We start from the raw sequence: 13,450 nt of genomic DNA on the forward strand, positions 1-13,450 counted from the left end.
TGAAGGATTTTTTTTTAAAAATCTAAAACCAGAACTACTCTTACCTGTAGTAAGAGTACAGAAAATTATCCCTTATAAATGAGCATCCGGAATCAAACGAATAAGCCACTACAGTGAAGAAAAGTCACTAGTATTGGTTGGATGAAGTCAGAAATGTAGAGAAAGGCCAAATCAATAAAACGATAAGTGACCTCCTTGTAAAGATCAACTCAAGAGCACAATTGTCAGAAAGGTGGGAACAAGTCCCTCACTCGCTCTCTGCCTTATTTTTCCCCAACTGGGAAACTATGTGCCCATCCTCCTCACACAAGCCTGAATGGTGAGGAATTGCTATGCAGCAAACAACAGCAGGAAAGCTCAGATTTTCCACCTTTGTAACCAGGGTCGGCAAGACCAATTGCAAGTTTCCTGATCAGGCAGAGATCAACCAGTTTAATAATCTTGGGACATTCCCACTTTGAATGACGTAGCTGTTGAGCTGTGCAAAAAAAATAAAGAGGTATCAAAGGATGCAGAGTTGAAGTATTCAAGGCTACAGACCTGTTGAGGGGTCAGCCCTGCAGGCATGGGACCGAGCTCTGGTGGAGGATGTTTTGAGTCTGATACCTGAACATCAAGGTATCCAGCATCATCCTCCTCATATTGATCTGGAAGAAGAAAATAAAGATTCAAAACTATGTCAAACACTAGAAGTGACCCAATAATACGCTGCTCTTTCATAAAATGGATGTATTAGGAGATGGAAGATATTAAAGATAAATGGCATTTAACAAGGAACAGAACAAAATGGAAAAAGAAGTCAGAGTTCAAACTGGTGATTAATAGTTCTTCTTCCCTCAACTTTCTCGTTATTCTGTTTTCTTCTTGTTGTTCCATCTCTAATATCTCCCACACTAAAGAGTCTATGTCTGAAATGTGAACTCATCTCTTCTCTCTGTAGATGCTATTCCGATAGAAAATATTGACAACACCCAGCCTATGTACTGAAATTCTCAGTCTCTGTAGTTTATTTGCTTTTTGTTTATAAAGAGATTCGCGAGTTCAGACCAGGCTAGGATGCCACCAGAGTAATGTGCACAATGCTACAGTAGCCTCATCACCTCTGAGCAAGGGATGAAGAACTTTTATTTTAAAAATAAAATCAGCCAAGCTTCCTGTCAGCTGTCATCTCATGAGCTGTTCAGATTCAAGATGGGTAAGGACAGAAACCAGTTGCTAACTTTCATTGGGAAAATTTATACAAAGATGAAGAATGGTTGCTATAGATGAGAACAGCTCTCATTCCTGGAAATAGTCAGTATGATTCAGAAATTAAAGAGAAGGCCAAGAAACAAAAAAAAAAAAAAAAAAAATTATATCCAAAATCATAGTTATCTTGTTTCACTCATGTAAACAGATAGCCTCTGTATAGATCTATGGTCTACGGTAAACTTAGCATTTTTAAAATGACAATTTCTGTCGGCTCTTTGTCAACAACACAGCTCAAAATGCAACTCCGACAGCAAGTGCTTCCCTAAAAGATGGGCTTCTATTTTTGGAACAAGTTAATAAGATTACATAAGGAAGTCACAAATTATAGCTGAGCAGGAAACCCTCACTGCATAGATTAGATCATTTGAATGGGTATTTATACCAAACAGACTTATAAACTAACATTGCAGAAGAGGCTGAACGATGGTATCTGGGTGGGAAAAAATGGTATCAATCTTCTCACAATAGGTCAAATCTTTAGCACCAGCCTGTGTTTTAAAATAGATGCTGGTGGACTGTTCCATTGACACTAGCTGCCTTGCGCAGTTCTCACTCAGACTCTTGTGGAGAGGTGAAGGTGGTCATCAATAATTGGGCTACTTAGGTTATCGTACATCACCAGACAATGTTATAACCTGCTCAATGCTCTTTTCTACCCAGAGCCTGATATAGAAACAGGTGCTTGGCACCACCAGCCAAGACCAATTTCACCCCAAGTGTCGTAAGCTTACTTAGTCGTGAAGAGCATCACAATGAGCTGTATATCCCCTACACTCCAGCTTTTACTCAATTAACCATATATTTTACATGCAAACAGGCTTCATAATATTCAACTGAGCTAACTGGTAGCATAGTGCAGGAAAAACTCTACAATCACTTCCTAGTTAAATGCTGTGACTGGCAACTAAAATTTCTTTCCAGCATACAAAAAGATGGCCGGATGAACACCTTGCAAACACATGAAGTTAGTCAGGTCTAAATGATCTCCGTTATCACTCCCTGGAATTTTGCCTAAAGTCTCCCTCAATAGCAATTAAAAACCTTTCGAATTCTCAAACCCAGACTTCCCAATACTATTTGTGAATGTTGCTCACATCACCATGACTGTATTCTGTTAATTTCACATTGCTCTGAAATCAACCCCCTCTGTGCACATTCCAAATGCTTCCCTGGGGAAAATCTCCAGCTTTCCTAATGTGGTGGGATTGCTGCTGATAATTGTGGTGCCTTTAAACATCAGTAACAGGGCGGTGAAAAGGATTATGAAGGTCATGTTACCAGAGCAGTAGGCAAGTTGGCAGAGAAGACAAATGACAGCCTATGAGGAAACAATCAGCAAAATGTCAAGAGGAGGAGGAGGAGGTCGGACGATACGTTGATAAGACTGAAAGATCAGACCAAGACAAAAGTAACAGGGGGTGAGTTTATTAGAACAAATGTTCTTTCATATTTTAAACATTTGCTAAAGCATCACGAAAATCCTAACCCATCTTCCCTATTTGACAGGGTGCTAAATTTCCATTAATGGCTAAGTATGGTTCATTTGTAAACACAGTCAGAGGTCCATTGCAGCCTACAGCTTGTATGTGATAACAAAATGTAAAACAACAGAAAAGATACCTTTATAAAGTCTAAGAAGTCACAAGAAAGAAGTGTTGTATTTCCATACAAAGTTCCAAAGTAATGACATCAATTATGATTAAAGAACCCATAACGCAATTCAAACTAATGCCAATACCTTGAGGCTCTCTCTTTTGAAGGAATGACACTTTACGCATTACTGCATTTTTTGTTTTCTCCAATCCATCCTTTGTCCCATTTCTTGCTGCCTTCATTAGCTGCTGCATCTGGGCAATGGAATAACATGACAGTTAAAATGCATGCACAACAGAGCTGGCATCCTAGAGCTACTAGCTTTATACCAGCGATACTAATCAAACTGAGGTTACCAATATCTGGAGGGACCACTCCTCCAGGTAGCTGTTCTTTCAAAATAAAAGCAAACTTCAAGCAGATATCTTTCCAGCAATAAAGTATTTTTTTTTTAGAAAAGATTCACATCAAGGTCCAGAATCCAGAAAAACATTGAGCTTCAAAATGATCACCTGCACAGTTTTCTGTTATTGAAGCTGTTATGTTCCTTGCACCTTCTTTGACTTGTTTCTCTGAAGTTTGACATGCAAGTTCTTAATATGTTCTTCACTCATCGTTAGAAATCAAATAGTTTACACCATTGATTGATTAACTTCAGTAAGTTATGGAATTCGAGCAATCACTCCCGTGAGCCCATAAGACATGGGAGGAGGACATAGGTAATTTGGGCCGTCAAATCTGTTTTGATATTCAATAAGATCACGGCTTTAACTCCACTTTTCCTGCCTACCCCAACCTTGAACATCAAAAACCTCTCCACAAAGCCTTGAATATATTCAATAACTCAGCCTCGAGCTTTCTGGGGTAGAGAAATCCCAGAGAAGAAATTCCTCCTAAGGTTGTCATAAAAGCCTTTGTTTTTATTCTTAGTTCTGGAACACCCTATCCACTGCCAGATCTAGCCTGTGAAACTCTCTCAAGATCCTATATGTTAAAGAAAAACTTCTTTGAAACTTCAATGTGGAAAAGGTCCATCCTGCTAAACCTTGCCTTATAACCTCTTCACTGGAATCAGCTTAGAGAACCTTTTCTAAACTGTTTCCAATGCAAGTCTAACTCTACTTGAGGCTGGAGACCAAAACTGAACATCGCATTCTAGGTCGAGTCTTGCCGATGTTCATTTTCACTTCAAAAAGGTGTTTCTGCAATGTGGAAGCTTAAAGAATGAAAGCAGTGTTGTGAGGCATCAGACAGTGCACTTTTTTAAAAAAAATGTAGTATCTGATAAAGTATTTTGTGTAACGTAAATGAATTTGTTTACAATCCTGGATTTTTCAAGATTGGCAAAGTGAGGAATAGTAGGGTTGGGAAGTGGAACATTGCTCACTTGAGGAGCCCAGTATTAGCTCAAGCACTTGCAGGGTAAGAATTGAAGAGACAGATAGAGACTAAAGCTTTCTGTCTGTGCTTAATCCTAACAATACATCTCGTCTCCAACCTCAGAAAATTACACTGTTGCAATGGTGTCTGATCTCAATCCTGCCATCCTGTGACTTCACTGAGATTGGGGTCACTTCCTACGTCTGGCCATGCCCTTAAAATTTGGGTAGACTCAACCCACTTTCTGTCTTTTAACGCAATATAAAAATTTTACTCCCTGGTGGTATTAGTGCCACTGGAGTTCTCTAATCTGAGGAGAAGGAGAAAGGTACCTTGCAGTCATATCGCTGTTTCAGCTGCTGTACGTCTCTGCCCCTGACTTTCATGGCCAGGAATTCTCTCTTAGTCCTGGTGTACTTTTCCTTCAGTCTACTGAGATCCGGGGAAAGCTGAGCAGCAACCAGGAAAAGAGGGACAAGCACAAGAAAGAGAGATAAAGATGGGTGGCGGAGGAATAGAAGTGCATGAGAGTTAGTGACGTAGCCTGAAAAGATACTATGCCCGTTAACATTTAATGAAAAGTCCATTACTGCCACTAGAAAAAGATACAAGCACTGCAGACAAGAAATGAGGTTAATGTTGGAGGTCAGGTGCTAATCCTATGGGCTTTACAATTTCACAAAAGATTAATAAAGGTCTCCTTTGAGCATACCAACATCTGCAGCAAGAACGGATATCTTCACATTGGCAGCATTTAGTGCAAGAGTAGGAATAAGCACAGTCGAAGCAAGCAGTGTGCCCTATTCAGCAAAACCAGATACCCAGTGATATCAAGAGGAAGCAGTTCCAAGTCCAAATGTCAAAAGATACAAACATGTTACCCAAGCAAAATAAAATACACCATACATAAACAAATGGTATTTTAATGACTAGATTCAACCATTTCTGGTCCAAACTTGTACACTGGCAACTACATTACTAACTTCTTAGAAAACCATGCAAGTCAGAACCTCAAACTATTTTTTTAGATTTGTTCATGCAATGCGGATGGTGCTGTTTATATCATCACCGTCCATCCCTAATTGCCCAGAGACGAAATAAACGTAAACCACGTTACAGAGAGTCTGGAGTCATGTATATAGGCCAGACCAGGTAAGGATACCAGTAAGGACATTAGAGAACCAGATGGGATTTTCCAACAATCGACAGCAGTTACACAGTCATCACGAGACTCTTAATTCCAGATTTTTATTGTATTCAAATTCCACCATTTGCTGTGACAGGATTCAAACCAAGGTCCCCAGAGCTTTACCTGGGTCTCTGGATTAATAGACTAATGAAAATACCACTGGACAATCACCTTCCCTGAGCCACAGGTTCCTACACTGATCTCAATTTGTAGCCAACTGCTTCAGTTTGGCTTAATTAACTTTAGCACCTCGACCTTTCGTGGGTCACAGACTATTTTTTTAAAAAGTACATTTTAAATACAGGTTGTACGCACTAGTCTAGCAGACCACCTCAGAACCTGCAATGATTTCAATTTTCCCTTTAGTGACATCTAATGCAGTGCTTCCTAAACTTTTTCCCCCCCCCAGTGTGACCCAGTTTCAAGATCTGAAAGTTGTTGCAAATCTTCAGTGGGTTATTGGGGGCTGGTGGGAAGTGGTGTGGGAGACCACAGGCCTATTAGAGGAGTATAGCTGTTATAATTTGGTTAGAGTTCCAAGGTGATGTCCATTGCTGTCTCAGAGTGTGGTACTCCAAAATATCAACTCCTTTGGGGTCCCAACACCCGCTTTGGGAAGGTATGATCAAGTGGCTCTGCATAGTCTTTACTCATATCATTTTCTGATATGGTTTTTCCAGTGTGACTATCTTAAATCCTTTTCCTAGTGTCCAAATGGAAAATTATCTATTAGGCATGCAACTTGTACATCAATGTGATGTCTTTGTTCAACCGTGAAATATAAAAGTGTTTGTGCTTTGAACGTATATGAGCTCCTATGGCCTGACAAAGGCCCAGTCCTAAGGTGGGGTTGGGTGGGGTTGGGGGGGCGATGGGGAGTGGTGCGGTTGGTGCTATGTGCATTGTATTGTACAAATATATTTTAATTCTTTACCCTTCTCACCAATGACCTTGTACATTTGGGATATACATTATTGGATTTGAACATTTCCTCCTGAAAATCACTTCCCATTTTAATGTCTCCATGAGATCAAACATATTTCAATGTATTATGGAAAACATCTCACACATCCCCAGAAACTTTGCTGGTTTTTATTCACCCACAGAGAGAGCAAGTGATATAGGAAAATAAATGCAAGTCAATTCATTAAATTTCTTGATTTGACCCCTTGTGCTTCAATAGGAACATTGGAGCACGTCGAGCCTGCTCCACCATTCAATATGATCATAGCTGACCATCCACATCGCTTTTTTTTTTTCCCTCACATTAACCCTATAACCCTTTACTAAATGTCAATCAATCTACTTCAAACATAATGAAAAGGTTGAGCTCCCACAGCCCTCTGTGATAGAGAATTCCAAAGATTCACAACCCTCAAGTAAAAAACTTCTCATCTCAGCTGTAAGTGATTTCCCCCTAATTTGAAGTTGTGCGCCAGGTCCTGGACTCCCCAGTCAGGGGAAACATCTTACCTGCATCTACCCTGTCTTTCCTTTTAAATATTTGTAAATTTCAATGAAATCACCTCTCATTCTTGAAACTCTAGAAAATACAGGCCCAGTTTACCCAAACACACCTCATAAGACTGTCCCACAATCCCATGGACATGTCTTTGCTCTACTCTCTTCCTGAGGTAAGGGGACCAAAACCACACCCGGTACTCCTGGTGTGGCCTAATCAAAGTTATATGTAATTGAAGCCAGATTTCACTATTCCTGTAGGGCTTTTGTGGCACAGCGGCAGCAGCACTACCTTTGAGCCTGGAGACCCGAGTTGAAGTCCCACTTGCACAAGAGCTGCATAATAACATCCCTGAACAGATTGATTAGAAAATGTCTCAACTACTTCTGCAATAAAGGCTAACATTCCATTGGCCTTCCTAATTCTTGCTGCACCTGTATGCTAGCCTTCAATAACTTATTGACAAGGATGTACAAATTCATTCCCACATACACACTTCTACCATTTCGGAAATGCTCTTCTGATCTATTCTTCCACAATAGAAGAAAGCCTCTCAGTTTTCCATATTATATTCTATCAGCCATTCACCAAGTCTGTCAAAATCCAGTTGAAGCATGCATTCCATCTAGTTGAATGTCATTAACAAACTTAGAAACTTTATATTTGGTAGCCACATCCAAACTCAGTTACAATATGTACGGAGAACAACCAAGACCCCGTCCCGACCAAGTACTGATTCCATGCAACCCTATTAAAAATCACATTCTCTTCCTTTGCTATTATGCTTTCCATTTATTGCCACCTTTCAACAACAACCTGCATTTGTTTAATACCTTTAGCATGGGGAAAAATGTCTATAGTGTTTCAAACAAACAACTACACTTCCCAGTCGCGAACCATTTCAACTCCCCCTCCCACTCCTTGGACGACATGTCTATCCTGGGCCTCTTGCATTGCCACAATGATGCCACCCGAAAGCTGCAGGAACAGCATTTCACATTCCGCTTGGGAACCCTGCAGCCCAAGGGTATCAATGTGGACTTCACAAGCTTCAAAATCTCCCCTCCCCCGACCGTATCCCAAAACCAGCCCAGCTCGTCCCCGCCTCCCTAACCATTCCTCCCACCTCAAGCCCCACCCCCATCTCCTACCCACTAACCTCATCCCGCCTCCTTGACCTGTCCGTCCTCCCTGGACCGACCTATCCCCTCCCTAACTCCCCACCTACATTCACCTTTACTGGCTCCAACCCTGCCTCTTTGACCTTGTATGTCTCCTCTCCACCTATCTTCTCCTTTATCCATCTTCTACCTGCCTCCCCCTCTCTCCCTATTTATTTCAGAATCCCCTTCCCCTCCCCCATTTCTGATGAAGGGTCTAGGCCCAAAACGTCAGCCTTTTTGCTGCTTGGCCTGTTGTGTTCATCCAGCTCTGCACCTTGTTGTCTCAGATGTTAAGCTATTTGGTTCTCAACCTAAGATTTCCAGAACATACATTTATAAAAGGAAATACCACATTGATGACTTACTGACTCATCAATCCAAATTTTCAAGAGGTTCATTTGAATTTCTTATATGCCTTTTATTTTGGAAAAATAACCATGGAAAAAGTTAAAACATTAAATTTGAGTTGACAAGACAAATGTTCCAAGCTTAGAACCCATATAACCTGTCCAAAGATCCAACCAGAAAAGCATAAAAATAGAATTTCCTAACAAGTCACACAAATTTAAGTGGTCGTATTCCTTAACCATTCTGGATACTTTGACAAAACTAATCCATTTACTTTGCTTCTTATACTGTTTCCCCCAGACCTTCTGATTAAAAGCTTTAAGTATCCTCACAGCTGGAGCTTTGCTTCCCATTAACAACCTTACATAAAAAGATATTTATATTTTTAAAAATCTGTTCAGATGTGTTATGACAACTTAGAAGTAGGTGGGGCTTGAACCAAGGCCTACTGGCTGAAAGGTGTCCTGTTACGAGTTCTGTCTGAGAATAATCTTGCATGGCTTGGTTGTTGAAAGTTAAAGGGGTTTTTTTTGTTCTGGGAAGAAGATGGAAGATGGAAGATGTTGACATCTATAAACAATGGCAAGTATATTTGTGCCAATTGTGAGACTGGGGGTAATTAGATTAAGAAAAAGAAAGCAGGCCAAAAAGGAGAGGGAAATTATTTTCTTGAAACAAGTCTAAAGTTAAGAGTAACCAAACATAACAGTGCCTTGGGCTGTTAGTCATGTAGAAAGTTACATGAAACTTTTTTTTAAGTTTAAAGTATAGGCTGATTAACACTTGATGCCAGTATTGCTTTTAGTTTGTTTATTACATTAAAAGACTTTAAAATCTGGTCATGTGATCTTTTTAGACAGTCAGGGAAATTCAAAGTCTCTACACAAATCATAACCACTCACCTTTGTACTCAGCCAGTAGCTTCTTTAGCTACTGGAGTTAACAACATTTTGTCCAGCCAACTCTCACATATCCCAACTCACTAAGTCCTTTGGCCTCTGGGGACAATGCATCTTATTCTGGTTTAAATCAGCAATCATAATCCCCAATGCCACTTTGCACTTATACTGCTTTCTTTGTCACAGTTTTCCAACTCAAATGGACTTTGGATACTTAAATTTCCACCATAAAAGTTACATTAATTGGAAAACAACAATTTCCAAGAATCACATCCTTCATTCTAGAAATGTCTTGCACTGAACTTACAAGCTACTAGGTCTGCACCAGCTAAACTACCTTCACCTCCAGTGGCAATGTATTTTAGTTCAACCCAAATTTGCACAGATGGTGCCATATTATATCCGATTTATATTCTGCAAGCTTTCCACATGACCCCATGTCACTTCTCAGGAAGAAAGCTTCACTGAACAACAAACATCCTTACGGCTGTAAACACAATCCTGGGAGCAATATTTGTCTTTCTGGTCTACAAAAATATAATTACACCTGCAAAAGTCAGACTTCACCAATCATTTGGTTGACTATTGCAATTTTTGGTAACATCATTGATCACCATGACCTTCACCTTTGGCTGAAGGACAGCTCTGGATTTTTGCTGTTCCCCTCCAGGTTTATTTTCTTCATCTGAGTGTTCATCATAGCTCTCAAATTCACTGGAACTCCAACCGTCTTCTAGCTGTGCTGGACTGATACAACTTGCTTCCCGATTCACATCATCGTAGATCAATTCTTCCATGGGAACTGCGTGAAATGAAATTACAAAGAAGATTTTCAACTCCACCGATTGACAGACGGAAGATTTGACAATATCAATAAGCTCTTACGGGAATTCGAATGAAAATAATTAAACACCAAGAGTTTATCAGGGACCTTGTAGAATTTCAATCAGCTATATTTTAGTAATTAATTCTGCACACCAAGAGGAACAGCAAGGATATAGATTTGATACAAATATCAACCCCTATTAGTGACTGAGCTTTGAGAGAATAATTGTATGAGCTATTGAAAATGCAAGATAAAGGGAGCACTGTACAAAAACAGGTTTTGTTTGCTCTATGTTGACAGCAATGGTTATTAATATGCATTTAGCATTTCTGTTGAGAGTGGATACAAGTGCCCAAACCTGCTTGGAATACAGACATCTTCAAATGAAAGAGTTCAACATTTTCAGTGTGCAAAGTAATTTAAAAACAGGGAGTGGAACCCAATTCTGGAATTCACATTGCCCTCAATTTTCAGAGGCGCAGGATAAGAATGCAGGTAATGAGCCCATACCCTGCACTCCCAACCTGACCGCTTTGGCATCTGTTAGCTCCTTGCAACTTTCATGTGTTCTAGCCAGCTTCCCCATGACTGGAGTTCACCTCAGAGAAGTCATAAATCAGAGTTGGAATTCAGAAATCTTTTAAAAAAAGCAAACTCAAGAGATCTCATTCATATGTCCCTTTTGTGCCAACTCTACAGCATCACCCCTATCCTCCCTCACAGTCCCTTACAACAGTCACTGGTCCTACACGTACTGTGCGCTAGGTCAATGAGCACGGAAAAGACACAAGTTGAGATAAGGGTATCAGTGGCCATTGAGATAGTGCCAGCATGAACTTTGAGTTGGTATGGAGTCTATAAGGCACCATTGGACATGTGTGAGGGTGGGGGGGAACTGGCAGGTGAGGACCAGAGAGTTTGACAGCCTTTACATCCCACAGAACCAACGATTTCCTTTTAACCAGCCCATCTCAGAAATCGGCAGCATCAGTTGACTCTATCCTGTGCTAGTCCACCCTGCCAAAACGGGTCTGGAAATCAAGCTAAGTATCTTAGTAAGAAAAATCATGACTATTGTTTCCATTTTCACTCCCCTATAAGGCCGAGGCAGACAAGAAATGAAGAAAAATCTGTCAGAATGCTCATCCTGGACTCCATTCCCATTGTGTTTGGTACCACATGAATGGAGATGCCCCATGGAGGAAAGAATTGGCTATGATCTGAACAGCAGTCTTCCAACACAATCTACCTGGGCTGACAAAGGAAATGGCCTGTTGGGTGGTAGAGTGTGGCTAATGACTATGGAATCCTAAGCCAGTGTGAATTTGGAGCTGCAGGAGATGAGGAAAACAAGCCGGCGAAGAAGAACTAGGCAGGTGACAGGTTGGCAGTGAAACGCTCTTACCCTGCTCATGGGCAAACTGATCTTCATTTGTGACATCATCATAGATCACATCATCTTCTACATCTGGTGATTTATGCTGGGCTGAGGCAGACTGGGCTGGAGCAATATAGAGAATAAGTATTTTTTTTAAAGTTAAAATTGGTGAGTAGCATTGTAATACATTCTAAAGCTAGAGCATCCAATCAAACCTTTATTAATTTTTACTTAGCTGCAACAAATTGGGATCTGTGAAACATTCAGGACTCTCCTTCTCAAGAGAAATCCAACATATTAAGAAGACTACCTCACCACACTAGGGGAGATATTTTCTAATCAACATATTCAAAAGATGTCATCTGAAAGGGATAGGTCTCCTCTACACTACCACTACGCCACAAGAGCCCTCAGACACCAGAGAGCCTGTAAGTCACCAGCTCAAACCAAAATTCCAGTTAAGCATCCACTAAAATGATCAAATTGGCATAAATGACACTGGTTGGCTGTAGTCTAAGCTATTATTCTGAGGGGAATTGGAAAAAGAAGGTATTTTGGATTCATTATCCAAATATATGACTGAACAAGATTTGCATGTGAAACAGTAATTTAGCTCAATAAGTTCATGATACACACAAGCCTGTTCAACATTCTTTCACTATCAACATTTATCTCTTACCTCTTGATCTAAATTCCTGATCTGTTTTTTATATGAAGCAGTGTGGGGAATATCAAATAGAGATAAGTAACTGGACATTCTTTCCAAGAAGATGGTACTCTCTAGATTTTGCTTTGACATAATAAACACTGAATACAAGTCACAAAAAGTTTTCATTTTTTTTAAGCATAAATTTGTTTCAGATGGACCAAACATTTGCTTGAGAAAAAAAAATGCCTTACTAATCTATTTTTAGAAACCTGCCCACAAAGATAAAGACAAGGAAGCGAGCAGTTCACTCACAACTAGTATGTGACCCCATAGAGAATAAAAACAGCAGATCCTTACATTTAAAATACTTTGTAAGATCAAAGATACCAAAAAGTACAATGGATAGTTGGCTTGGGAACAACAAATTTCTTTAAAGTCACTTTTTATTCAAATCACATGAAAAGAGAGACTGAGTGGCACAATTAGGCAACTGATTAAATATTTTTCCCCCTCAAGGATTGAAGTCTGAGGGAAAGTAAACCCCCAACTTAAAGCAATAACTTAAAAATGAAAAGCAAAGATTTTTAAAAAAAAACTATGCATGAGAAGGGAAAGCAAGGAGAAGCTATCTATTCTGAGTAGTAAATTTGAGAAGAACCCAAAAGACTAATGGTTATGCCCAAATCAACCTTCTAGGGAAAACACCAGGAATTGATTTTAAAAAGTAATTAAGGAAATAGGTACCACTTCACAAAGAATTAAAAAGAGGAAATTACCAGACATGATACAACAAAGGCACCTCATGCTCACAAACAAGGAAAAGCTTCTTCTTAAAAAAAAATAAATATCACAGGAAGAGGGAAAAATGGATGAAATCTGGAAAGAACTCAGCTGCAATCAGCTTTGAGACAATGAGCACTTTAAGCAAAATAAATCCCAGCTGAAGAGCATCATTTAGCATCAATCTTCAAGTCAGTAGTGGCTAGAATCCAGCCACTTCAATTTGTTTTATGATGTCAGGAGGTAGGATTTCTGCCTTTTTAACAATGATCATTATGTCACTCTAACACATGGACGACAGTTTCCCAATCTTCAGGATTTCTGATAGTGAGGTGAAGTAGTGGCAAAGCAGTTTTTGGGGGATGTGGAAAGTATAGGCAAGTAAAGAAGTGTCAGGAGGTGTTGGGTGAGGCTCTGTGGTGCAGTGGAGAGTGTGTTGGGCTTCTACTGGTTTGTTGACTGGGCTATTCAAAGGTTAGGGGTGGCACAGTAGCTCAGTGGTTAGTACTGCTGCCTCACAGTGCCAGGGACC

The 13,450-nt window shown here is 40.0% G+C and overlaps 1 protein-coding gene across 8 annotated transcripts in view; it reads right to left on the bottom strand.

Moving 5' to 3' along the window:
* The window catches only part of LOC109918601 (rho guanine nucleotide exchange factor 10-like protein), a 184,708-nt gene that overhangs the window by 65,709 nt on the left and 105,549 nt on the right, over positions 1 to 13,450 (bottom strand). For 3 of the 8 annotated variants that reach the window (XM_048615131.1, XM_048615133.1, XM_048615138.1), the window contains 4 exons: positions 11,517 to 11,612; positions 9,912 to 10,087; positions 2,990 to 3,098; positions 541 to 647 (listed from right to left, as the gene is read on the bottom strand). In XM_048615131.1, the coding sequence (XP_048471088.1) occupies positions 541 to 647; positions 2,990 to 3,098; positions 9,912 to 10,087; positions 11,517 to 11,612 (488 nt within the window). Of the gene's footprint in view, positions 1 to 540; positions 648 to 2,989; positions 3,099 to 9,911; positions 10,088 to 11,516; positions 11,613 to 12,495; positions 12,614 to 12,914; positions 13,105 to 13,450 lie in introns of those variants that run through there. The other 5 variants (XM_048615132.1, XM_048615137.1, XM_048615134.1 and 2 more) reach the window with 4 other exon arrangements.

This window comes from Rhincodon typus, chromosome 31 (genome assembly GCF_021869965.1).
Source record: "Rhincodon typus isolate 14 chromosome 31, sRhiTyp1.1, whole genome shotgun sequence".
NCBI classification, from domain to species: Eukaryota; Metazoa; Chordata; class Chondrichthyes; order Orectolobiformes; family Rhincodontidae; genus Rhincodon; species Rhincodon typus.